Source organism: Dermacentor silvarum, chromosome 9 (genome assembly GCF_013339745.2).
Source record: "Dermacentor silvarum isolate Dsil-2018 chromosome 9, BIME_Dsil_1.4, whole genome shotgun sequence".
NCBI classification, from domain to species: Eukaryota; Metazoa; Arthropoda; class Arachnida; order Ixodida; family Ixodidae; genus Dermacentor; species Dermacentor silvarum.
In genome coordinates, this window is record NC_051162.1 from 137,484,356 (window position 1) to 137,508,498 (window position 24,143).

A 24,143-nucleotide genomic window follows, 5' to 3' on the forward strand; every position below is an offset into this window, starting at 1 on the left:
TTTGCACGCTCCGGCGCGCCATGCGTTTCGGAGGCCACGAGCAGGCTTCGCGGCGGCGGCGCTAGATGGCACTGAATGTTCTTAGGGAAGGCAAAGTAACTTCGTGACGCAACCCACCACCCCGTTTCAAAGGGACGCTCATAGCATCCATCCATCTCTAGTCCCGCTGCAGCACACGCCTCTTCTCGTACGTTTCGACGGTGGCAATACGCACGTTGTGTCGCTATATTGATATTATGTAGACAGTCATCGTGAGATGGGTTCCGCCTCAATTTTTAAAAACGAATAATGCGAAGTTGCTTTCGGTCTGCGTTTCTCGAATACATGCCCCTCGGAATAAATAGAAAACAATCCCAAAGGCCATGCTTTTCCACATTGCAGACAACAGAAGTGACGTATACACTCCATGTTTTAATCAACATCTCATAACTGTGAGGTGCTCCGATGAAGGCAAATTAAAAGTTTTATCTGAACAACGCCAAGTGTAACACCCACTGAATGCTCTGGACTGCTCTGGACCATAAAATGCAATATTTCTGCGGAATTTAGGCAACAGAACAACGGTAAGCACAAAATATTTTCTTCGTCTAAGATTTGAAACGAAATATGCACATTATTATTAAGCAGCAGCAGTAGCTAAGAACCAGTGCGTTGCCAAACCGAAATGCGAAGCTGTCTTTGGCCGGAAACGCTCCATGGTCGTCATGGTTACTATGTATAGCGCAGTCGCTGAAAGCCAAGTCGAGCCATGTTAGTAGCCTTATGGTTGTTTACTGCAGTTTACACGGTCGTGTTTACGCGGTGGGGTCAATTTATTTGATACGTTGAGCTTATGAACGGTCAAGAAAAGCGTATAGGATGTAAGCGATGTAAGCAGTCTGGCTTTCCCTTTCGTGTAAATTTTGTAGGTTTGATCATTTCTAAACATCGCAGGTTGGATCTGGTGGACGCTCACTGTAGCGCGGCTAGATGCTGCTTAGCGAGCACACGCTTAGCTGCACGCGTGTATCACTGCTGTTCTCATTGCCGAATGCAATGATGAGGGAGAACATGTTTAATGGGATATTAGTCCCTAATACAGAGGCTGAGGAATGTAAATGCTTACCGTGTTCCCAGTGTGCAACGTCCTCCACGGCGGAGTTGAATGACGGGCCTACCTACAGACTCCGCAAGTTCAAAATCTTCGGCTTTCTAAAATTTTTGATTGGCATATCCCATTGTCATCCCCCATTGTGACCCTCTTTCTTCCCCTCTTCCCCTTCCCTTACGTAGAGTAGCAGGCCAGATGTTCCATTTTCCGGCCGACCTCTCTACATTTCCAAATCATTAAACTACTTCTTCGTGATTGGCATAGCATGCTTGTCAAGCCATGCCAATGTCAAGTTTTTATTTTTGTCTCTAGTCTTCTGAAATTGGAGGAATATTCTTGGTGAGGCACATTTAGATGCCTGAAAGCTTACTTTAACATTGCAGTAGGTATTCAATGAAACTAGCATTACAACTACACGGTGTTTCGCTTGTCATTTGTGTATCTTTAAACGCATCTGCAAAAGCGTGCAGATGCGTCCTTATAATTCGGAAAAGAACAATGATAAATTTGTGGCGTACAAGTTTGTGGTAAACTAAAGAAAGAAAAAATACAGCATTTAAAGGTTGCTAAAATGTAAAACTGTAGATAAAATACGCCTTTTTCTGTGTAGTCGACGTAAAATGCGGATACAAGAGGGAAATGTTTTTTTCCCCGTTTAGGTAAAGCGCATAATTATTTATTTCGTCTGTAGTCTTGTCCGTTACAGGATCACAGCCCTTACTGGTATCGAAAGCATTGAAGATTTTATGTTGTGGGATTAGAGTGCACTAGTACAGTCGTCATCAATATCAAAGGGAACAGCAAATTTTTTTTAAACGTCGATAACTCGTAGTCCATGAGTTCATATCCAGGAACTTCATACATAACAGTAAGTTTTCCCATTGAACTGTTGCTATCATTGGAACACTTTTATGGAGGGCATGTGTGTTTAGCCCCTAGTTCTCTTTCACATTGACGACGACTGTACATTTGTGTTTGAAATTGCCATGTGGAGGTCAGTATTGTGAGCTAATTGTTAAGCCGCGATATACAACTGGCTTTATGCATGCAGTTTTCTAAGGATAAGGAGTGCAAATGTAGGTATACACCATAGCCTTGTGATCTTGGTGCACTTGGAAAGGTGGGTCATAGGGAGTTTTTGTCAAATCTTTGGCCCAGCAGTCGGTTTTTGTGTGACGATAGGTTGTCCTAACCGAGAGAAAGAAACATGGGCAAGCTGGGGCTAACTGAAATGTGTTTTGTTTTTGCATTGGTCACTTCGTTTTGATGTTGGCATGATTTCTGCTCGGTGTGATTTGCACATTTTTTTTGGGGGGGGGGGTGGAAGGAGGAGGGGGGCACCTGATATGTAGCAGAGCAAGAGTACGCAGTGGAGTTAATAATACCAAAATGTACTCTATGTTATACTTGCTTGTTTGCACTTCATTTGTCCAGAGCAATACAATGTGCTTGACGTGTTGTACCATGCTCATGAATACCAGCAAAGTGTGCTCATGGTGTTTGCCTCTAACTTGAGAGTTGTAAGTTTGCATCAACATTTTGAGTTGTTGTCTTGCCCTCTCTTGTGCAGGGTTGTCAGCCAACATGATGGTGCTGGATGATATGGAGTGCTGAATTTGCATTAAGGGGACTGTGCTCCAGACAGGATCATGTATCCCACTAGAGGCTTGGAGGTCTGTCACTGCTCTCAGTTTTGTGCTTATTTTCCTTGACCTTTTTGTTGTGGATGTGTGATATTCCTTGCTATAGCATATGTCATGAGAGCGCATTGGCGATGTGAAAAGTACTGTGTCACTCGGTATAGCCAAACCAGGGATCATTTGTTCACCAGCAACACATTATAGTCACTGAACCATAAATAAACCTTGCCAGATGTGACAAAAGCTTTTTTTTTTATTGTTACAATGTTGCCCCACTTGACAGATTGTTTTGAAGGACTGAAATACAAATTTTCATGAACGTTTCACCAGTTGATTCACTAACAATCAAATATAAACTATGATATTAAATGTGAACGACACATTTATGTATGTATGATATACTTTGGTAAAGGGAAATAAAGCACTTAGTGCTCAATGCATGAAGTAGTTCAGGGAAAGTGGGGCAAAATGAGACATGGAGCAAAATTCAACATAATTCACCTAATGCCATCTGTCATAAAAACCAGTCACCAAAATAGCTTCAAGGTGTAGGTGAAGTGTGTTTCTAGCTTCCTGCTTCAAGTGAAGTAAAAATAATCTTTAGGATTAGTGGAAATAATCTACAGGAAAAAAACAAGGTGGTTGCATGTGAGCTGGTGGAGTGACTCAAAACGCAGCAAATTCTGCACTTTGTTTTTCTTTTTGGAGGCCTGCAGCAGCACCCGGAAATCCTGAAGAATCAATGTAAGTATAGTATTGATGTCTTTGTTCATTAGGCAGGATTTGTGAAGTTTCCAGGCCTTCGCTGTCCTTCTTGTGACAAAAGAAAATTACATTTCAATCATTGTGTGAATATAGTGCTTGTTCCTAAAGTATAATTTTTTGTCTCTTTGTCTAGGATGGTCAGAACATACAAAAGAAAAACAAACAGAGGTGGCTGGCAAGAGGAAGACATGAGAAAAGCACTGGAAAGCGTAGCGCAAAATCTTCATTCAGTCCGCTTTGCATCTCGGCTTTTTCGTGTGCCTAAGGACGCGCTGTGTAGACGGGCCAAGAAGTTAGAGAACTGCTGTATCGAATCCCTTTACAAGGCTCAGCTTGGATCTAAGCGACGAGTTCTTACTGAAGAACAAGAAAGAATGCTGGTCGACCACATTGTATGCATGGAAAAGTCTCTCTCGGGGCTCACTTACAAAGATGTCCAAAAGGTTGTTTTTGCATTTTGCGAGGCAAACAAAATAGCACATCCATTCAACAGGATAAATAGAATGGCAGGGAGAGACTGGCTATACTCATTCATGAAACGTCACAAGAAGGATATTACTCTCCAGAAGGCCGAAGGACATTCCCTTTCCAGGGCTCAGTCGCTGCGCAGGTCACAGGTGAATCAGTTCTTCAATCGCCTGGAGGCTACAATTCATGATCAGCGCCTCACACCAGGTTGCATATTTAGCACGGACGGAACTAGTGTCCCAAATCTGCATAAACCCACGGTGCCCATTTCACTTGCTTTAACTGTAAATACCAGCTTCGGACTGTTTTTTATGGAGGTTTCTCATTTTGCCCCACATGCTTTAATTTTTTCCCATGGTTGGGGTAAAATGAGACATAATAGGCTTCACATATCCCTATTTTTCGTGTGTTTGGCAGCACCCAGCATTGTTATTATTTGTGATTGCAAGACGCGATGACAAAGAACACTAGTGTACTCTTAGTTTGTCGAGTATATGGAAAAATGAGAAATAGCATCGATATGCAAGTTTCTGTCTTGCTTTGCCCCACCTTTCTATAAAGGTTAGAAGAGAAAGAAATTTAAGGGACGAGTTCTTGGCAATATTTGCAATGAATACTTGCAATGTCGCCGTTGACTACAAAGAAGTGCCATGCCATTAATCTCTGTGAACATAAAAAGCACTGATGTGAAGTTAAATTAGTTAGATGCATTGAACTATTAGGACAGGTATTTGCAGTTGGTGCAACCTATTAAGATAAGTGCTCATGGTGGAGGGAGCCTTTCAGTAATGTTAAAATGAGGGCATTTCCTATCACTTGGTTCAGACGTTGAGTGTAACCTTTCTCTAAACAGGGAAAACATAGGGAAGGCGGCAGATGGAAATTGAAGACGAGCAAAATGACAAGGTGAGAGCAAGAGCCAACGTTCCAACAAGTGGACTTGAAAAAGACAAGTCCACTTGTCAAAACGTTGACTCCTGCTTTCACCTTGTCATTTTGCTCATCGTCTTTCTCTAAACAGACACCTTGAGAAAATCCAAGTCGTGAGAACACCAAACTGTAAGCTGTGTGGCCTTTGCAGCAATGAGCTGCAATTCCACGAAATGTTTTGTATCTTGTAACACTGTGGGAACAATTTTAATACCAGCTACTGCAGTGCTCTAGTGTACTGCACAGTGCCCTTAATGAAATGCATACCATGGCAAGTTCAGGATTATTGGCATGCCATTTGCTATTTGCTAGCAACATTATGTGGTTTACAAGTGAAGAACATGTTTTGCAGCTAGTTGAAAACCATTTTCCTATGTGGTTCACAAGTCTCTTTTTCCTGTGTTGCAGCCCTGACTTTCAAGGCTTAAAAGGTTTTGGGTGTAGCCTCAGAGAAAAACTTCATGAACAAAAGTTGGCGAACAGCAGATTCAGATGTGTTCCCTGAACACATTTTAAATGACACAAATACAGAAATTTACCCCAAAACATAGTATGTGCCAAAATCAATGTTTGTGCTCTAAATTACGGTGTTTTAAATAGGGCTTCTATAAACAGTTACTCAAACACAACAAATCTTGTTTTGCCTAATGTGTTTCTTCACATCTCTTCGGATTTTGTTTATGTCCAAAACAGGCATAGCCATGGTCAAGACATAAATTTGTTTATGGTAGCAGGTTGAATAAGCACCTTTCACTTTCTGTGGTAATTATCTCCCTCACAGGTTGACTTTTGTGGGCAGACAGAAGAAGTTGGAAAGGTGATCTTTTTGTTGTTGTTTTTTGAGACGTTTTAGCTACCATTTTTCATCCCAGCTTTACTTCCTGTAACTGACGCCACCTTGTCTTCACACACACAAAAAAAATTTGCTTCTAGGTTGACGGTTGTGTGCAGACTGATGTTGCCTTAAAGGTAAGATAAATTGTGAAGCATTCCCAATTAATGTTGCATTCTTGTTCATATTGAAGTGTCGGTATGTAAGTAATGAAGTTTGCCTTGTCGATTTGCAGAGGACTTGTGAAGTACAGACTGAATACTCCTTGAAGGTAAAACTCCGGCTTTGTTTTAATATTGCTTGGAGTTTTGGAACCTGAAATTTTTGTTTGTACCCAGGCACATTTAAATAGTACTCATTTAGGCCTGTTGAGAGCTAAACTTTTTACATTATTTCTTTAATGAGACACCAAAGAGGAATATTAAGCTAAGTTGCAGTAGTCAAATTTGTACAGTACCAAAACAGGCACTCTTGCTTCAGAGGACGCTTGCTAAATCGGAAGAGATGACAAACGAAACACGTTCCATTGGTCCTATCCCTACTCATTGTGATGTCACATATGTTGAGAGTGCCTACTCGAGTCTGGCTAATTGTTTATTTGTAAAGAAGTACTGTGCTACATTCTAAAGAAACCGAAGACACAAACTAGCAAGTTTCGAGAACTGTTCTTGCATTAGAATGCCCCAAATGCGAGAAAATACATTGAAATCAATAATGTAACACTTGCCATTCTGCCTCTTGAGATTCTTGCGTGAAACTGAAAATGCAAGAAGCTTGGCCTTTATTTATCCTGCTCGTCATCTTAATGAAAATGGGTGTTTTGGAATAACACATTACCAGTCTAAATTAATTGTTCCTATTTAGTGCCCGTACCTAATAGCTAAGGTCGTAGGATAACGTTGATTCCGTACTGTTTTTAAGTGATAACATAAGCAACTTCTCTGTTGCAACAAGTCTCCACTGTCCTTCTATGCTTTGTACGTGGTTGTGTAGTGGGCTTCCTGTTTGACGTTGCCACTACATTTCACATGCTTGCCCTTTCCCCTCCTGGGATTTGCATGTATGTGGTCTATTGATGAACCATGGCAGCATCTTGGCACCCTCTCTCAAGTCCCTGCAACCTCTAAGAGGAACTTTTTTGCTTGCTTGCTTTGTTTGTTTGTTTTTTAGTGCAGAAGTGAGTGCAGAAGTGAGTGCAGGCATAACGTGCTTGTAAGTAACCAAAACTTTTCGCTGATGTTAGCGGCATTTTTGTTGTGACTGTGCAGCATCAAAATTATACTTGTGGCACTCTAACCTTTATTGCTCCACGGAATTAATTGTTGCATGGCGAATTGCACTTGTTTGTCAGAACCAGCTGTCAATTATGAGTCGTCTGGTTTCATCAATTCAAAAGAGTTGAATGAAACCATATTGACTCTGTTGTGTCAGCTTGTTATGCACTTGATGGATATTCCTCACTTGCATTGCACCTGAGGCTTTATTTGCTGATGCTGCTTTTCTTTGCGTGTGAATAGACATCAGATGCATTTGTGAATGCCCAAGGAGAGAAGTCGCTAGTGGAGTCCAGCTTGCCACAAGGGGCGTTGACTCCTCTTGTTGAAGATGACAGCATGCTGGTCTGCGAGCCTGCTGGTGATGCATGGGAGGATGAAAGCGGTGAGTGTGCTTTTTTTTTTTGATGGCAAGGGAGTAAATATGGGCCTCATAAAAGAAAAAAAAAAACCAGGTAGACTGGTTTGTACACCCCGTTTGTTTGTACATCTGGTATTGCCTCAAAGCAGTAATCCGGGAATGGCAGTGTTCTTTTTTTTTTGTTTGCTTCAAATAGCATAAGGGAGTATGTAACACAGCATGGCCAATGTTATTTGCTTCACAGCCACTTCATATGTAATGGGTGCATTTTATTTGTGACCGAACTTGGAACAGCAGGTGACTTCAAACCGACGTTGTATGAATTCAAGTCAGTGGCATCTAGCAGATGAAACTCTTAACATATCTGCAGAATTGAGCGAGCTGGAAATTTTGAACGCTTGTTTCCTCAAGAGATTGTCAACATCATTGTGGAAGGGATGAATTTCTTCCATCAGCAGGTGCTTGCTGCCTGCGCGCTTTCTGTGTCCGCCCGCATTCATGATAGGAAAGAAGTCGCACCAAGTGATGTTTACGTTTTCCTGGATGTTACTATGAAAGGGGCTTTATGTGACATCGTCATCAGCCTATATTTATGTCCACTGCAGGATGAAGGCCTCTCCCTGTCACAACTGGTCTTTAGACCCACTCATCAGCATGCCAGCTTTTTCGAAGCTAATGAGCAGCAAGCACTACGCCTTAATTCTGCGGTTTCTTTTTGTTGTGAACAGTTAGTTATGAGCTGGCAGAATGTGGCAGATTGCACAAGTTATGGTTGAGCTCGGTTCTTCGAAAGAAGTTTCGAGAGCAAGGGTGGGCAAATATTCAAGTTTCAAATTCGAATAGGATATTATACACTATTCATACAGTTGAACCTGCTTATAATGAACCTCCATATAATGATTCCTGGATATAACGAAGTTTTTCTATTCCCCGCCGTTACTCCATAGAAGCACATGTATTCGAGATCTCTACGTAACGAAGTGGCAGCGGGAGACCCCCCTCGAAATAATGAATTTTCCCCATCGCCAACATAGAGATTTCACCCCAAATTTTGTCATTTTTGCACGAGCAAGAACCGGAAGCACCTTCTCCGCTGCGACGGAATGCAAAGCAGCGGTGTCACGCTTGGCACGCTCGATTTCACGGCGACTGCGAGGCGAGAGCGAGCGCAAATGTGCGTGCCTGCAAGCTTGCGCGAGGCGAGCCTGCATCCCTCGACCCGGCGATCTTGCCGCCGTGGGCGTGACCTTTCCCCTCCCTTCATTAAAATCTGATCCCGCCGCTTGCTGCAGCTGGCCTAGCCCGCCAAGCCGGCACTCTCCGGAGCAGCATTGTGTTCATTGATGTCGTACGAACGGTCAGTGCTGCCGTCCATCATGAACAAACAACAAAGCAAGATCACGCAGTTTTTTACCGCGAAATAAATGTTTTGGGTGAGCTCTGCTGTCTGTTACCCTTTTGCTTACTTACGTAAGCGTTTCTTTTTCGAATTTTCGTGCCGAACCTTCATATAACAAAATCCTCTTTATAATGAAGTTTTCGGGCATTTGTCGGGAATTTGTGAAAATTAATGCGCAAGCAAGACGTAATAATGAATGCGAACATCACTGAATGTGAACAATCTAGGTCATTTTCTGTGTGGAGAGCTTTCTTAACTATTCAGCATTTCCTTTCATTTGGTTGTGGGAATGTTGCTATTCCATTTTCTGCATAGCAACCGGTAGGGCTGTTGTAGCCGCCAGTTCCAGTTTACAGTTCACAAAAATAATATTGTGCTTATGCAGGGCCTGTTGAATCAGTAAGCTTGTTGTACTAGGTCTACAAATTTTGTTTGGATAACTTTTGCTTAGCCAGCTTTGTGTTATATGTGAGGCCTGACAAAGCTTTGTGTGATGCTTCCTAGATACAGTTGGCTAGGATGGAAGATTGATCTAGTAGGTGCAGCATCAGGACTGTTGAAGGCAGCGTGAGAAGTAGGAACAGAAGGCAATCCATGTGGATGCTTTTGCATTGTACATGGTCATATGCTTTTTTTTGTTACTGTTTGTTTTTTATTGCCGACCGTGCCCATATGCAAAGTATAGTAACAAACAGTGTACCAGGAAAATGAAAGGCTTCAACTTTGTTTCTGCATAAAATTGTTTTTCACAGCTTTTCTCAAACAATGTCTTATTCTTCTCACTCTGTGTTTCAAGAGGATGAAATGACCGCCACTGTTCTGCATACGGTCTATCCCTGCAAGGAATGTGGTGACCTGTTCTTGAAGGAAGATGTGTTGAATGAACACCTGTGGCAGGATCACAAGCAGAGGTCAGGAATGTTATAATGCCCATACTCCATTATTTTGAAGTTAACAGTGTCCTGCTTCAATCTGTCTTGTGACATTGCGCTTCAGCTACTTATCAGCAAGACCATATCACTGAGAGGAAGACTTGTTTATACTATGTTAGCCTCTCGGCATAGCAGAGCAGAGTTTTAATTGCTCCAAAAGTGTTTTGCAGTGTTACTGCTGTAATACTACATTTTTGTTTCTACAATAAGGCTTGTGCCTGCTCCACAGCTGCAAGCCTTGATTGCAGGCTCAAATGAGTAAGGCGTACAACTTCTCCTGTCTCATGCATGCAAAGGAGGAGCAGTAGTAGGTGCCTGGCACGGACTGTCACTCAGTTTCAGCTGAACATCATCACGGGATTCTTAACAACTTGCAATTAAGGGTGTGCGAATACCGAACAAATCGAAACAATAAAGAAAGAGCAGAATATTAAATCGAATATTAGATATTTTTCACAAAGTTTAATGCTTACAAATTTAGAGCAAGGAAATGTGGTGCTGCACATGCTCAGGAGTCTTCTACCATTGCATAACAAGAATGTAGCGAGCTATGAGTAACTCAGGTACATAGAAATCAAGATATACTCCTGTGAAACGGAACACCAAATTAGTATACCAGCACTAATTAAAGCTTAGTGATGGTGATGAGGACTGGAAAATATTTTTTTTGAATCCAATGAATTTCTATTGAATAGAATCAAGTGGACTTTTCATCTGAAACTAATGAATTAGTGACGTTCTCTTGTACTGAATGCCATTGAGGTTCTTTAATAGTAGACTTGCGTTTTGTGGCAATCTTTTATTTATTGCATAAAAAGTTTTGCTTTCCAGTTTTTCTCCAAAATACAGAAGGGCTATCCTGAATTTATGGCTGGTGGGTTATCTTAAGGCCAATCTGTATGACAAGTGAAACGACGGTGCACCACCTGACTCGATCACTGATTCGTATGTAGGCGGCACCGACGGTAAAGAGTAGGTGCCGTCCCCGTCGCTTCATCAGAGAGTTTTAGCATGTCCACTATTCCGTTGAATGCAGGCGCACTGGGCTTTTGCCGAGTAGATGTAGGCGTAAACATGAGTGGCCTGCAGGGGTCCAGCCACCTCACGGCACAGAGCTAATATAGCAGTAACCAAGTGTATTCTACTTTGCTGCTGGTGTAAATTTCCGGCAGCAGCGTAATCATGAACACATCTCTTGAAAACTTTAAAATGCTTTGCACTTGGTTGCAGCAATATTAGCTCTGTGTTTGGCTGGTTCAACGCTACACCTCTAGGTGGCTGTACTGTGCAGGCTGCTCACCAGCCTGCACAAATCAGTGCTGCACATATTACGATTTTGTGGAGCTGCTGAGAGATATATAGGGACAACCGATTACAAATTGTATGGAAGGCCGAAAATGTAGTGGTGGAAATTCACCAAAGACTGAAGCAAGGATGTCCCTCTGTCTCCATTGTTGTTCACGCTTGATGTTAAGGGCATAAAAAGACGACAGTAAAACAGTGAATTAGGGTTTGATTTATCCTACATGCGTAAAGGACATATGGTGCAACAGAAGGTCCCTGGACTGATGTATGCGGACGACATAGTGCTACTAGCGAACAATGCAACAGATTTACAGACACTTGCGAATATCTGTGGAAATGCAGTGACAAATGTAGGCCTTAAGTTTAGCACAGAGAAATCGGGAAGTATGACCATTAATGAAGAGACGAGTAATTATGTGGTGTCAATTCAACAGCAAGTCATACCCATAGTCAAGCAATATAAATACCTAGGCACCTAGATTAACGAAGGAAAGACTTACCCAAGCACCCACCGAGATAATCTGAAAAATAAAGGGGAAGTGAAATGGGGGGGGGGCAGCAATAATGACACATGAGCACTTTGGGGCCACAATAAATATGAGGTGGTGTGTGGAATCTTGAGAGGAATACTAGTGCCTGACGCTAATATTCGCAAATGCCATTTTATGCTTAAAGTCTGGTTGGAAGTTGACCAAAGATCGGTTGGCTTTGGGAGCCTACGGTAAAACCACAAATAAGGCAGTGCAGGGTGACATGGGTTGAGTCTATAGTGAACAATGGATAGGTGACGAGACAGTGCGCGCTATATTTGTGCATTTACTCTTTTTTATTTTTATTTTGTTAGATTTATTTATATATTCAGACCAGCGTAACAGTTCACCCGCCCGTTACAAAGGGAAAGGTCACAGATCATCATGATCATCAATTTTCATGGGTTGGGGAGACATGGGTTGAATCTCTTTTGAAGTCATAGAAGCATAGAGCAAAATTAGTTTTGAAGAAAGACTCAGGAACATATATCTAAATAAATGGGTGGCTAAAGTGCTCAAGTATCTGTACCTGAAAATCATGGACACAGAATGGAGGAAGAGATCAAGAGAGTTGGCAACCAAGTACGGGATAATCGAAACTTTAAATAGACAACCAGGAGTTATCAGAAAGAAAGTGAGAGAAATAGAGACAGTGAATTTGATGCAAAGAATGGAAGCAAAGAAGACCATGGAGATTTGCAGCATACTACAAAATTAGAAGGGAAAATCGGTACGATAACACAAAGGGCAGTGCCTTGCTATTTGAGGCTCAAGCTGGTTGCCCAAGGACCAAAACATACCGGAGCAAATATTCGCAATAAGATGTGTATGCTGCAGCAAAAATCTTTAGACCACTCGGCACATCCTAATGGAATGCGAAGGTATCCACCCAGTGAGACGTGTAGGTAACGTACATGTTCCAGAAGCGCTTGGGTTTAAAGGGGACGGAAGCATCAACCGGTCAGCCATCGAGATAAGCAAGAGACGTTAAGAGTATTGGTCGATAAAAAGCAAGCTTCGATTGATACGACCGGATCCGTTACAGGCATAGGTAGCGGTACAAGGTAGAGAAGTTTTGAGGGAGAGAAAAAAAATATCAAGGAGGCGTATACAAAAATGCTAGAATGAAAGCACGAATAGCATACCTAATTAACTCAAGCAGGCTAGGTAACTATTTGTCACTGCCTCGTTTCAAAGGGGATGCAAATCATCATCATCCAACAAGCGCATCCAACAAAACATGCATATACAAAAATGCTAGAATGAAAGCACGGATAGCATACCTAATTAACTCACGCAGGCTAGGTAACTATTTGTCACTGCCTCGTTTCAAAGGGGATGCAAATCATCATCATCCAACAAGCGCATCCAACAAAACAGCCAGCTCGCCAGCGTTTCGCGGAACACTGGACATGCTAAAACTTTCTTTTGTCAGGTTCAGTGTGACTTGCCATCTGTCAAGGCAAGTTCACGTGATGCTTGCTCCCCCTTACCTCGCCCTCTTCGTTCATCCGCCGTTTGCGCAAATGCATGCAACTGGCCATGACACTTCCACGCCCGCCATGTAAATCCAAAGCTGGTCTTGGGACGGGTTGCTCAAAGCTACAAAAAGAGACCGGTATGCATCTGTGAACAGTGTCTGGAACACGAGGCCACTGTATGATGTGCCACAATGATAGTTGCCGTGAACAACCTTGTTGCCATTCTGTGCACTCACTTTTGTTTGCGAGGCAATTTGCCAGCTTTCCAAGTAGATCAGTCTTGATTAACTGCAACTTTAGTCGCTGATGCTTGAAGCAGCGCCGACTAGGCCTAATGGCATAGGCAGTGTTGCCATGATAAGGATTCGACACTTGCCGATGTGGTTACAGGCCACTCGAGATCACGCATGCGGGTTAGATTGACTGCTGTTAAGCGGTGTGAGTCGTAGCCACGTATCCAATGCGATCTACGTGCCTTTCAGCGGCTAATCAACCTGATCTTCATACATGCTTTTGCACTTTGCGAAATACATACTGCTTTTGTTGCCATTCCCTCTGTATGCGTCTCATTATCATTTCGATTGGTCATGTTGACCTGGATGAACTTTGTACTGGCAGAGGCGGACCCCGCCAATGGAGCGCCAATCTGAGAATTGCGGCGTCCAGGCGCTGTGTGTGTGATCCCTGCATTGAGCCGCTACGTCGGGGAGCACTCGCAGTGACAAAGTCTGCTACTGCGTACAAACTGACAATAAATAGCGTGAAAAAAACAAGGGATGTGAAAGAAACAAAATACAACCGCAGACTAGCAACTGTAGTTTATTGTCAGAAATACAGATATATACCATGGCAGAAACATGTGTAAAAGCTTAAAGATTAGCAGCTAAAAAATCAATTTCTAGTTTATGCGGCATCACAGACGGCCTCACAATGCACATGTCACCGGACCTGTGAATAAAGAATGCTTCAGCACTGTGCCGCGCAGTCCTAGCTTTGTGCCTTGACAACACCTTAGCTTCATTCAGCGATGATTTTCACTTGCATTCCTTGCAATGTAGACACAAATTAGACGACAGTTGCCTTCTGAACGATGCTGTGTGGTCCTTTAAACACCGTCCGGTTTGGCCAATGTACCACTTCTCACAGGACAGAGGAATGATACACTACACCCTTTCCATGCTCAACCAACCTGTCACGTGTGTTTAACATTACAAACACTCGATTTTTGTGTATTGCAATCGACCTTTCAGACAGGTTGGTTGAGTGTGGACATTACGCACAACTCAGCCTCTGTAGGATTTACAGGCATCGACTGATAAATAGGACAGTTTGAAACACCAGATTTTGGCAGAAGATGAGTGACTTATTCTACAGCGAACTGGGAAAGGCGTGGTATTCACTGCAGTATTCGCGGATGATCATTTTCAAAGATACTTCACTTTTGCGAGACTTTGCATGACTAGAGCCAGGCACATTGACATCTACAAGCGAAGACATTGCTTGCACAGTGCCAAGATCGCTGTCGCCTGTCGACACGTCTAGAGCTACGAAAGGGAAGGTACAGTAGAACCTCGTTCATACGTTTTTAAAAAATACGCGAAAAATAAACGTGCGATCCGGGAAAACGTACGATCCGAACGCAGTAAAAATTGAAGCTGACAAGCCCATATTGAGGTGCAAGGGCAGAAAACATTTATTTCTTGCAAAACATTGTTATTTTCTGCTGGTGCGTCTCACCCTTCGACAGGAACAACTCCTTTTGCACACATTGCAGACCATTGTCCGCATTTTCGTTATTTTTCGTGCGAAAGAAGCTTTGCAAGGCTTCCAGGCCAGCAAGGGCTTCGGCGAAGGTAGCCGGTGGGCGCAAGCCTTCGTTGTCGTCGCCGTCTTCAGGCGCCTCGTTCGCCACCACCTCCGCTGTGTCGTCCCCCACCACCTCCGCTACGATCTCGGCGACACTTTGCGGCTCGCAAGTCGGGACATCGTTGTCAATCGCGACGAACTCGGCGAAGGGCACATCGGCACCAGTAGACAAGAATTCTTCATCCATGTCGTAGTCGCACGCCACGGGGTCGTCCTCGCTGCACTCCGTATCCTCGGCTGCAAGCTGACGCCGAAAACCGCACTTCTTGAAGCAGTTATTTACTGTTTCACGCTTCACACTCTCCCAAGAAGTCTTGAAGTAGTGCATTGCGTCGAGAATTGATAGTTTCCCGGGGTCTTGGCCACGTGACACACGAGCAAGAAAACGTCGCACAATGCACTTGCGGTACAAATGTTTGGTGTTTTTGATGATACCAGCGTCAAGAGGCTGCAGGTGGCTGGTCGTGTTTGCTGGTAGAAACACCACACGAAGGTTGTGAAGGAATGATGTGTCCTTCGGATGGGCAGCGCAGTTGTCCAAGAACAGCAGGCCACTGTGCCCCTTGCATCCGAGTCGTCCGTCAAGGTAACGCAGGAAGGACTCAAAAAGTTCGCAAGTCATCCACGCCTTCGTGTTGTTCTTGTAGATACAAGGCAAACGAGCGATGTTCCGCAGGCATGTTGGGTTTTTCGCCTTCCCAATCATCCACGGCTTGATCATGTCACTGCCGTCTTCATTGCAACAAAGCAACACAGTTATTCGGTCTTTGCTGACTTTTCCACCGTGGCAGGACTCGCCCTTCATGCTTAACGACTTGCTAGGCTGAACTCGATAAAAAAGACCTAGTTCATCCGCGTTGTAAACGTCGCGTGGATGAAAAGAATTAATTATTGTGGGGAGCAGCAATAACCACTTAGCGACGTCGGCCAGATTCACGCTTGCTGCCTGCCCATTCACCTGCCGGTAGGCGATGCCATGCCTAGCTCGAAAGCGACTTATCCACCCGTTGGAGGCGGTGAAGTCGTCAATTCCAAGAAGATCGGCAACTTCGAGTGCTTTCTCCTTAAGCACGCTGCCGTCGAAGTTAACTCCGGAGGCCCGCGCTTGCTTAAACCACTTCAACAGCGCCTCCTCCAGCTCCCCATGACGGGCTCCACGAGCTTGCTTTGTTGCGCCGCTGAATACCATGGCGTTCGTCTCGATCTCTTTCCGCTTCGACACAACGGTATTCACAGTAGACGCTGGCAGTCCAAGTTCGTTCGCTGTGTCGATTCGCTTCCTGTTCGGGTTCCTGTCGACAGCCGCTAGGATATTCAGCTTGTCCTTAATTGACAAAGGCTTGCGCTTCCTCGTCGCCATGCTCGGCTGCATGCTACCGCTACCGATCGCAACTGTCACGAATTGCGCACTGCGCAGTACTGAGCTGCGTGTAGCCTTGCACTAAACCTTGCATCAGCCGCCACCAGCAGAAGCGGCGCGACTGTACAGCTAATTTTAGTGCGGTTAATGCGGCGGAGCCAAAAAAAAATAATAATAATAACTGCGCGTGCGCGTTAGAATCGAGTACGACACTAAATCTGCGGTACCATTCGGAGAACCCAAGCTTGCGTGCGGTACTGGCGCAAACAGAAGGAGAGTATTTTCGCCAGCAAAGCAACACGGAAGGCTTTGTCTATTCTGCGATGTTCCAGCCGCCACCAGCAGAAGCGGCGCGACTGTACAGCTAATTTTAGTGCGGCTAATTCGTTGGAGCCAAAAAGAAATAATAATAAATAACTGCGCATGCGCGTTAGAATCGAGTGCGACACTAAATCTACGGTACTGTTCGGAGAACCCAAAACTTGCGTGTGGTACTGGCGCAATAAGAAGGAGAGGATTTTCGCCAGCATAACAACACGGAAGGGTTTCAGTGGACGGAAACAGAGTGTCTATTCTACGACGTTCCGCTTCGGCGATACGATCGCGTTGGTGGCCTATCTTGAAAGCGATCTGCGACGGGGAGTCCGCCGCGCGCTGTTTTCGCCGCTTAGTAGTTCGCGTTGAAGCGAGGGGCGAGGTAACGCAAAGGTGAATTCGCTTGCCGCTGTTGCCGCGCTTCATCACTTCGGGCGAACGCGCAATGCAGAGAAGTCGTGGAGGGGAGAAATTGAGCTCTGCAGAGAAGCTGCGGGGGCGAACGAGCAATGCAGAGAAGTCGCGGAGGGGGGAAATTGAGCACTGTAGAGAAGCCGCGCGGGGGCCGTCTGCCACTTAGCGCTTCACAAGCACATGAGAGCGGTCTTTTTGCACACCTCAATGATAATTTTTCGCTGCAGAACGTATCATACGACCGCAGTTTGCCGCAATGCTGAACGTTGCTGCCGAATAATCGTATTTTCCGGGAACGTATTAACCGGAACTTATTAACACATGCCTCTATGGGGTGATGTTTATTTTTCGCGATTATGAACGTAGGAGCCGGGAAAACGTAGTAAGCGGGAACGTATCAACGAGGTTCTACTGTATCTTCAAAAGTGATTGTCTGATAATACAACCCCAGTTTGCCAACGCGTTTCTGTCTGCACATAGATTTGCCGGCAAACTCGTTCAGTCCGTATTTCGACCATTGTCATGCTGTCGCTCCAAACAGACGAAAGTACAGTCAATGTGTGCTTCGAATCTTGATCTCCTGACACAACAGAAGTCGACCAAGCTGTGACTGTTGAATGATAGGTTTCTTCGGAAAAGTCGTTTTTCTGGGGCTTCCCTCACTTAATCGCTGCCCTCGTTGGCGCAGACATAGAGGGTGGAGTTGGTACCACTTGAAACTGCTTAAGAAGTCGCACGGGACCGTGTCACTTTTTAAGCATGCAAATGAACATACGCTGGATGCACGACAGACAGTAAATGCAGCTGATACAGCCTTCACAACTTAATGGCTCCGCTTGTCCTGCAGTTTGGGTGCGGTTGGCATCTACTGAATCGACTAGGCTTGGCTATTTTCATTCTGAATGGCTGACGACCATGCTGGAAAGGTATCATTTCTGCTCGACTCTATGGCCAAATTAGCACACGGTCGTGCAGCAGAGTGTGAATACATAACACATTGTAAGGTGTATGAAATTTCTGCTAGGACACACCAACAGCGTTGATAGTGGGTGTGCACAGCTAGGAGGGTGGTTAGCATGGTTGACTTCTTTCTTTTAGGTTTTTCATAGTATAGAAGGTACATGTGATATTTTTTTTTGTAGTTATACGCCAGAGTCGCAATGTATAATGTGCGAATGATATATCATTCTAATACATAGGAGCCCTTTGCTTAGACCGGCTTCAGTGACGTTATAGCCGGGAAAACTTATAAACGTGGGATGTATCAGCAGGGTTCTTACATATTAATTGACGGGAAACTTATGGTAGTGTTATCATAAAATTTCTATCCCATCATCCCATGCCTTGTGCTGTCATGCTTTCCCCATGGTCAGAGTGAGAGCTTGTGCTGCTTTCTGTTAGGCAGTGCTTGCTTCTGTGCACTTGTGCGCTCAGGATGTCTCAGACTTGAAGGTTGGGCAATGCATTCCTTGTCTTTCACGTGTCATCCTGTGCTTAAACTGTTTTTTGCCATGAGAAACTTCATGCCTCATATGTACTGTACACATTTGTGGAATGAGCTTTTGTCACTCCCACACCATCTCAAACATATGAGGGCACTGTCGATGGTAACATTCTGTTTACGTGTTTCGTGAAAATGCTGGCAGTTATTTTATTGCATTATTTAAATGCAATGGGAAGTCAAAGCCTACATACAGACTTCATCTTTGAACAGCATGCGTGCATTGAACTCATCTACAACTGCTGCAGTCCTTGCTATGTGCCAGTGATGACGAATGAAAAAATTGGAGGACGCTTAAGCTTCGCCTTTAAGAGTAGAACGCGATAGCATTATCGGGACCCGTTCGCATCCGGCAAGTAGGCTTCATTCACAGCAACACAGAACGTGGGAAAGCCAGCTTACAAAGACCAAGCTTACACCGATCCCCTTAAAGTCGGCTTCACTTTTAAATAAAAATGCATTGCTGGGAAGACGTTTTTCCAGGGGCAATATAAGTCGTCTTATATTAAAATGTGAAGGCCCTAGGACATTTTTAAATTATTTGATTAATTGTTTGCTATTGCCCAGATAGATGCACGCATGTCCGGAACTCATGTGGCAGGCCAATTCCCAATTTTACATGACGAGGATGCCAGCGCCATCTGGATAAGATTTTCGCAAGTAGGCTCCCCAAGTGAGCCGGTGTTGTTATGGTAGAAATGCTGGCAAAAGAGGTTTGTGTTCGAGTTTCCTCTTAACAGAATGATGTATTCTCGTGCATTCAAATAACTGTCCGACACCACCATTTCTGTAGGTTGTGCTTAAGTTGTACTTTACCATTTTTCTGATGGATTTCACTGTGAGAAATTCAAATTTTGTTCACTACGTCCTTGCACCACAATGAAGGGCCTGCGCCGTCGGGGTGGTTCGAAATGATTTTCTCGCACTATCACCTAGCGCCACGCGGAGGGCCTGCGCGGTCAGGGTGGTTGCGGATGATTTCCTCCGCCACGAATGCCGACACCGGATTTTCTGCAACACGGGGCCCTTAACGCTATCACGTTAAAAGCAAATGAAGCTTAAATAAATGCTTCCAAAGATCATCACATATGGTGGCAAGTACCGTATTTACAGGATTGTAGGTCGACCCATTTTTTCAAATTTGACAATCCAATGTTGGGGGGTCGACTTAGAATCGAAACCGAACCGTGTACCGCTAGTAACGGCAAGAGAAACGAGAAATCAGGGGCGCTACGGCGTGGTTTCAACTTTGCACCTACGTTTCCATGGTTACGGTAGAAGCGTAGTGTATTAATTTACCGTATTACACACATTTTGATTGCGCGCACCACGAGCGCACGGCTCTTGTGGGAGCATCAATCATTGATGGAAGAGCCGCCGTTTGGGGGGTATTGGTAGTTGGTGGAAGAGCCGTCATTAGTGGGTATTGGTAGTTGGCGGAAGAGCTTTTCTTTGAGGTAAGATTTTTCTCGACTGGCCGCATGCATCTGTCACTTCTGCTGTTGTGCTCAATCGTCGCGTCTGTCATGAGTGCCAAGAACTTTCGGCGCTTGTTCACAGCAGCGTTCAAACGGACTGCTATCCTCCATGCCGAGGAAACTAACAACTGCGCAGCAGGACGCAAGTTTGGAGTCGGTGAACGTGTGGTGTGGCAGTGGCGGCTTCAGGGCGAGGAAATTTTCTAATGCGACTCCAAGCGCTGTGGTTTTCGCGGGCTGAAGTCAGGACACTTTCCGGAGCTGGGGGGGAGACGAAGCTTGCGGCATACGTGACTGATCTACGCGATCGATCACTGTTGGTGACATGTGAAATGATCATGCAACAAGCCCGTGTCTTCGCTGCGGAAGCAGGGATTCCATGGAGTCACTTCAAAGCTAGCAGGGCCTGGGCATCTAAATTTATGAAGAGGGCTGGCTTCTCCCTGCGTCGACGCACCAGCGTGTGCCAAAAGTTGCCGGCCGCATATAAAGGGAAGGTCCTCGCCTTCCATAGGCACTTTCTGAAACTCCCGACGGTATTTGCTCGGCCAGATTGGCAATGCCGACCAAACTCCCGTATAGTTCGACATGACCAGCAATACGACAGTGAGCGTGAAGGGAGCACGCGATGTGAATCTGCTCACAACGGGCAATGAAAAGCTGCGTATTACTGTCATGCTGTCATGCTTGGGGGATGGCACCAAGCTTTGCCCGTACGTCGTGTTCAAAAGGAAGACGATACCTAAAGAAATGCTTTCTAAAGGCGTTGTGGTACGGGCGAATGCGAAGGGCTTCATGACAGATGAGATAATAGTGAAGTGGTACCATCTGGTGTGGCTCCTGAGGCCGGGGACATCCCTCAAGAGATAGATCCCCAACCTGCTAGTGTTGGACTCATTCTGGGGCCACCTCACCGCCAAGGTGAAAGCGGTGCTTCAGGAGGAGAGCACCGACGTGCTCGTAATCCCCGGTGGCTTGACGGGGCAGCTTGAGCCTCTTGATGTAGGGGTCAACAAGCCTTTTAGGGACCTCCTGTGCCGTGAATACGAGTGGATATCCACAGAAAACCGTGAACTTACCCCAAGTGGGCGTGTGAGGAAGGCCTCCCTGGCTACTGTGTGCAGGTGGGTCCTCTCTGCGTGGGCGGTTGTACCGCGCGATGTAGTGGTGCGGTCGTTCGCGAAGTGTGGACTCACACTTGATGACGATGTGCTGTGGGACCGCAGCAGCTATGACAGCAGCAGTACCAGTGAGGTTGACTCCAGAGACGATGAGTAGTTTTAAGCAACCCCATCAATAAATTTCTCTTGTGTGAAATGTACTCGCATGGTTTTTCTTGCCCCCCCCCCCCCTTTTTTTTGAGACATGCAATTTTTTTTTGGGGGGGGGGGGCGATCTACATTCAAGTCGACTTACAATTGTGTAAATACGCTTGTTTTTCAAAGTTGATACACATTTATTTCGTAGGTGCCACACTCAAGAAATTCACATGCGAATTTAAGAAAACAGTGGTTATCTTTATGTGAGAATATATGATATTTGTATCCAACACTGTTTATATGTCAACTCGCATCCTTTCCATCTACTCTGCACTTTGCAGGAGCCATCTCAGCTCGTATAAATGTCCACGCAGAGACGAGCTGCCATTTGAGTGCCAGTTCTGTCAAAAGGGCTTCAGCCAGCGGGAGTATCTCGACCGGCACCGGAAAGAACACTTCGATGAAAGGTTGTATGAGTGTAGATGCACATTTTTTAGTTAGTCCTGGGGGTTCACACTCAAGAAACTCAGATGCAAATTTAAGAAAAATAAGGGCTGTTTTTATGTGAGAACACTATGATATGTGTATCAAACTTTGTACGTCAACTCACATCCTGTCCTATTCTGCACATTTCCAGGAGCCGTCTCATCTTGCAAGAAAGGACCCTCAGAGGCGAGGAGCCGTTTCAGTGCCAATTTTGTAAAAAGGGCTTCAGCCAGCGGGAAGATCGCGACCGGCACCTGAGAGACCACTTGGATGGAAGAGAGCAGTCGGATGAAACAGTGCACTGAGTGTGCAGAGTGTGGACAGCGTTTCACCCAGCAATCTCAGTTGGCTTGGCACCAGAGGTTGCATGTGGCCGATGACACATCCGCCAATGTGTGCCCCAACTGCGGCAAGGCCTTCACGCAAAAGCACATGCTCATTGAGCATATGCTGTCCCAGCACACGGAGGGAAGGCCTCTTGCTTGCGTAGTGTGCGGAAAGACGTTCCCACGAATCAGGAGTGTAAGGAGGCATGAAGAAGTGGTGCACAAACGCAATTACCAGCACCGCTGTCCAGTATGTGATAAAGGGTTTTCTAAAAAACCGGAACTAACGCGCCACTTAGAGTCACGTCACGGCGGAACACAAAGTCAGGATGCAGTGAGCATATCGCAGTGCTTAACCTTAGAAGCAGAGGAGCATTATTAAAGTGAAAAAAATTAACACTGTAATGGATTAGTGGCTTTGGTGTTGTTTTGCTGAGCGCGTGGTGGTGCGTTGAGCACATGTTCATTTATTTTATATTCAGCTGCAGAGGCTGTGTTCTGATGAATGCAAAACCCCTGTACTTGAATTTAGGCATGCGGTAAAGGAGTCCCAGATGATTAAAATCAATCTGAAGCTTACTACTGTGTCATCACTCATAAACCCTATGTAGCATTGGATGTTAAACTTTGTAAATTAAATTGTCAATATTGAAATTAAATGGACTTTGTGATTTCTTTGGCACTCACAGCAGACAATGTTCTCAAGAATGTCTTGCTATACACATAATGTCAACCAACTACCCTCTGCTATGAGCCCCATCATCTGCTGTAATAATGAATATTGTGGTCCCCCCTGTACATGTAAGACATTACCATTCTCAGACTCTATGTGGCCACTAATACCTTTTGCAGTTTACCAAGCATAAGCATTGCACAATAGCTTAGTGGCTAGTGCGTCCAGCTTCCAAGCACACTGTTGCAGAAACTTTGAAGTAGCAAATGCATGAGCACAAGGACCGCTCGTGTGGCTACTTTCAGTGCATTTTGTTGTAGCTTGCATGGGAAGGCATGAGGCAAGCTGTGTCCCACATATTTATTTTAAGTCAGAACAAACTGGAGGTGACCGCCAGCCCAGATGTTATTTTGCGTGCCACCTGGCTCTAGCGCGGGGAGCATGAAGAGTTGCAACTTCGTTGTCGTCAAAGTGGCAGTGATGGCTCACCATATATGTGACTTCCAATGTGCTACATTTCAGGTGTTACACTTATGTGAAAAATATGCAACACGTGATCAGTGGTGTACCAACTATTTCTCGAGTTGGGGGGCAAGCTACAGACGCTGTGACTCTCTCTCTTATATATATGTATATATATATGTATACATATATATATACCATACATATTTGTATGGCCATCCATTTGATGTCGTCACCGACCACCATGCACTATGTTGGCTGTCATCATTGAAGGATCCTTCAGGTCGTCTTGCCCGCTGGGCACTTCGCCTGCAGGACTACGATATCCACGTGCTGTACCGCAACGGACGCCAACATTCTGATGCCGACGCGCTATCACGCTCTCCCTTGCCTGACGACAATACCTGCTGCTCACTATCCCAGCTAGCTGTTTCTACAATCGACCTTGAGACTATCGCTTCCGAGCAGCGCAAGGACCCGTGGATTGCCTTGATTATAGACTTGCTTGTTGATCCATCACCACAGTCGACCACTCGTACGTTGCGTCGTCAGGCTCGCGATTTCGCGGTTCGCGACAACCTGCTTCACCGACGCAGTTATGCCGCAGACAGCCGCCAGTGGTTGTTAGTAGTTCCTCGCAGTCTGCGCTCCGAAATCTGCGCATCCTTTCACACCGATCCACAGTGTGCACACTCGGGAGTTTCAAAACCTACCAGCGCCTTTGACAGTGCTACTACAGGCGTGGAATGTACAAGTACGTTCAACAGTTCATTCGCTCCTGCCCCGACTGCCAGCACCAGAAATCTTCACCCCAGCTCTCGCCGGCTGGTCTGCAGCCTCTACCCTGCACCTCCACCAATTGTAAAGGGTTTATTAGAGATCGGAGCAGCACAGTGTCGACAGCCAAACGAGACACGGCTTTCAAGCACGAGAGCCATTTCGAGCAAAAGCGCTGGACCCACTAGCATCTCTCTTCGCTACAATTAATATATATAT

General features: G+C 45.1%; 1 protein-coding gene across 6 annotated transcripts; it reads left to right on the top strand.

Annotated features, from left to right (window-relative positions):
* Window positions 1-755: 755 nt before the first annotated feature.
* Window positions 756-22,591, top strand: LOC119464437 (zinc finger protein Xfin). 6 transcript variants are annotated; one of them, XM_049656074.1, is made up of 11 exons: window positions 815-869; window positions 2,661-2,763; window positions 3,439-3,474; window positions 3,629-4,208; window positions 5,675-5,710; window positions 5,827-5,862; window positions 5,961-5,996; window positions 7,243-7,384; window positions 9,556-9,670; window positions 21,542-21,667; window positions 21,838-22,591. In XM_049656074.1, coding segments are annotated over exons 3-11 (1,227 nt in total). In that variant the 5' UTR covers window positions 815-869; window positions 2,661-2,763; window positions 3,439-3,472; the 3' UTR covers window positions 21,992-22,591. The 6 variants fall into 6 exon arrangements, with proteins under 6 accessions (XP_037581338.1, XP_049512031.1, XP_049512035.1 ...); XM_049656078.1 differs by having other exon boundaries at window positions 823-869; window positions 3,629-4,112; XM_049656075.1 differs by lacking the exon at window positions 815-869 and having other exon boundaries at window positions 3,447-3,474.
* Window positions 22,592-24,143: the final 1,552 nt, after the last annotated feature.

Bases quoted from the DNA above. Each gene is read 5' to 3' on its own strand.
- LOC119464437 (XM_049656074.1), top strand. The intron at 5,711-5,826 runs GTGATCTTTTTG...ATTTGCTTCTAG, and splicing joins AGACAGAAGAAGTTGGAAAG to GTTGACGGTTGTGTGCAGAC. The intron at 9,671-21,541 runs GTCAGGAATGTT...TGCACTTTGCAG, and splicing joins TGGCAGGATCACAAGCAGAG to GAGCCATCTCAGCTCGTATA.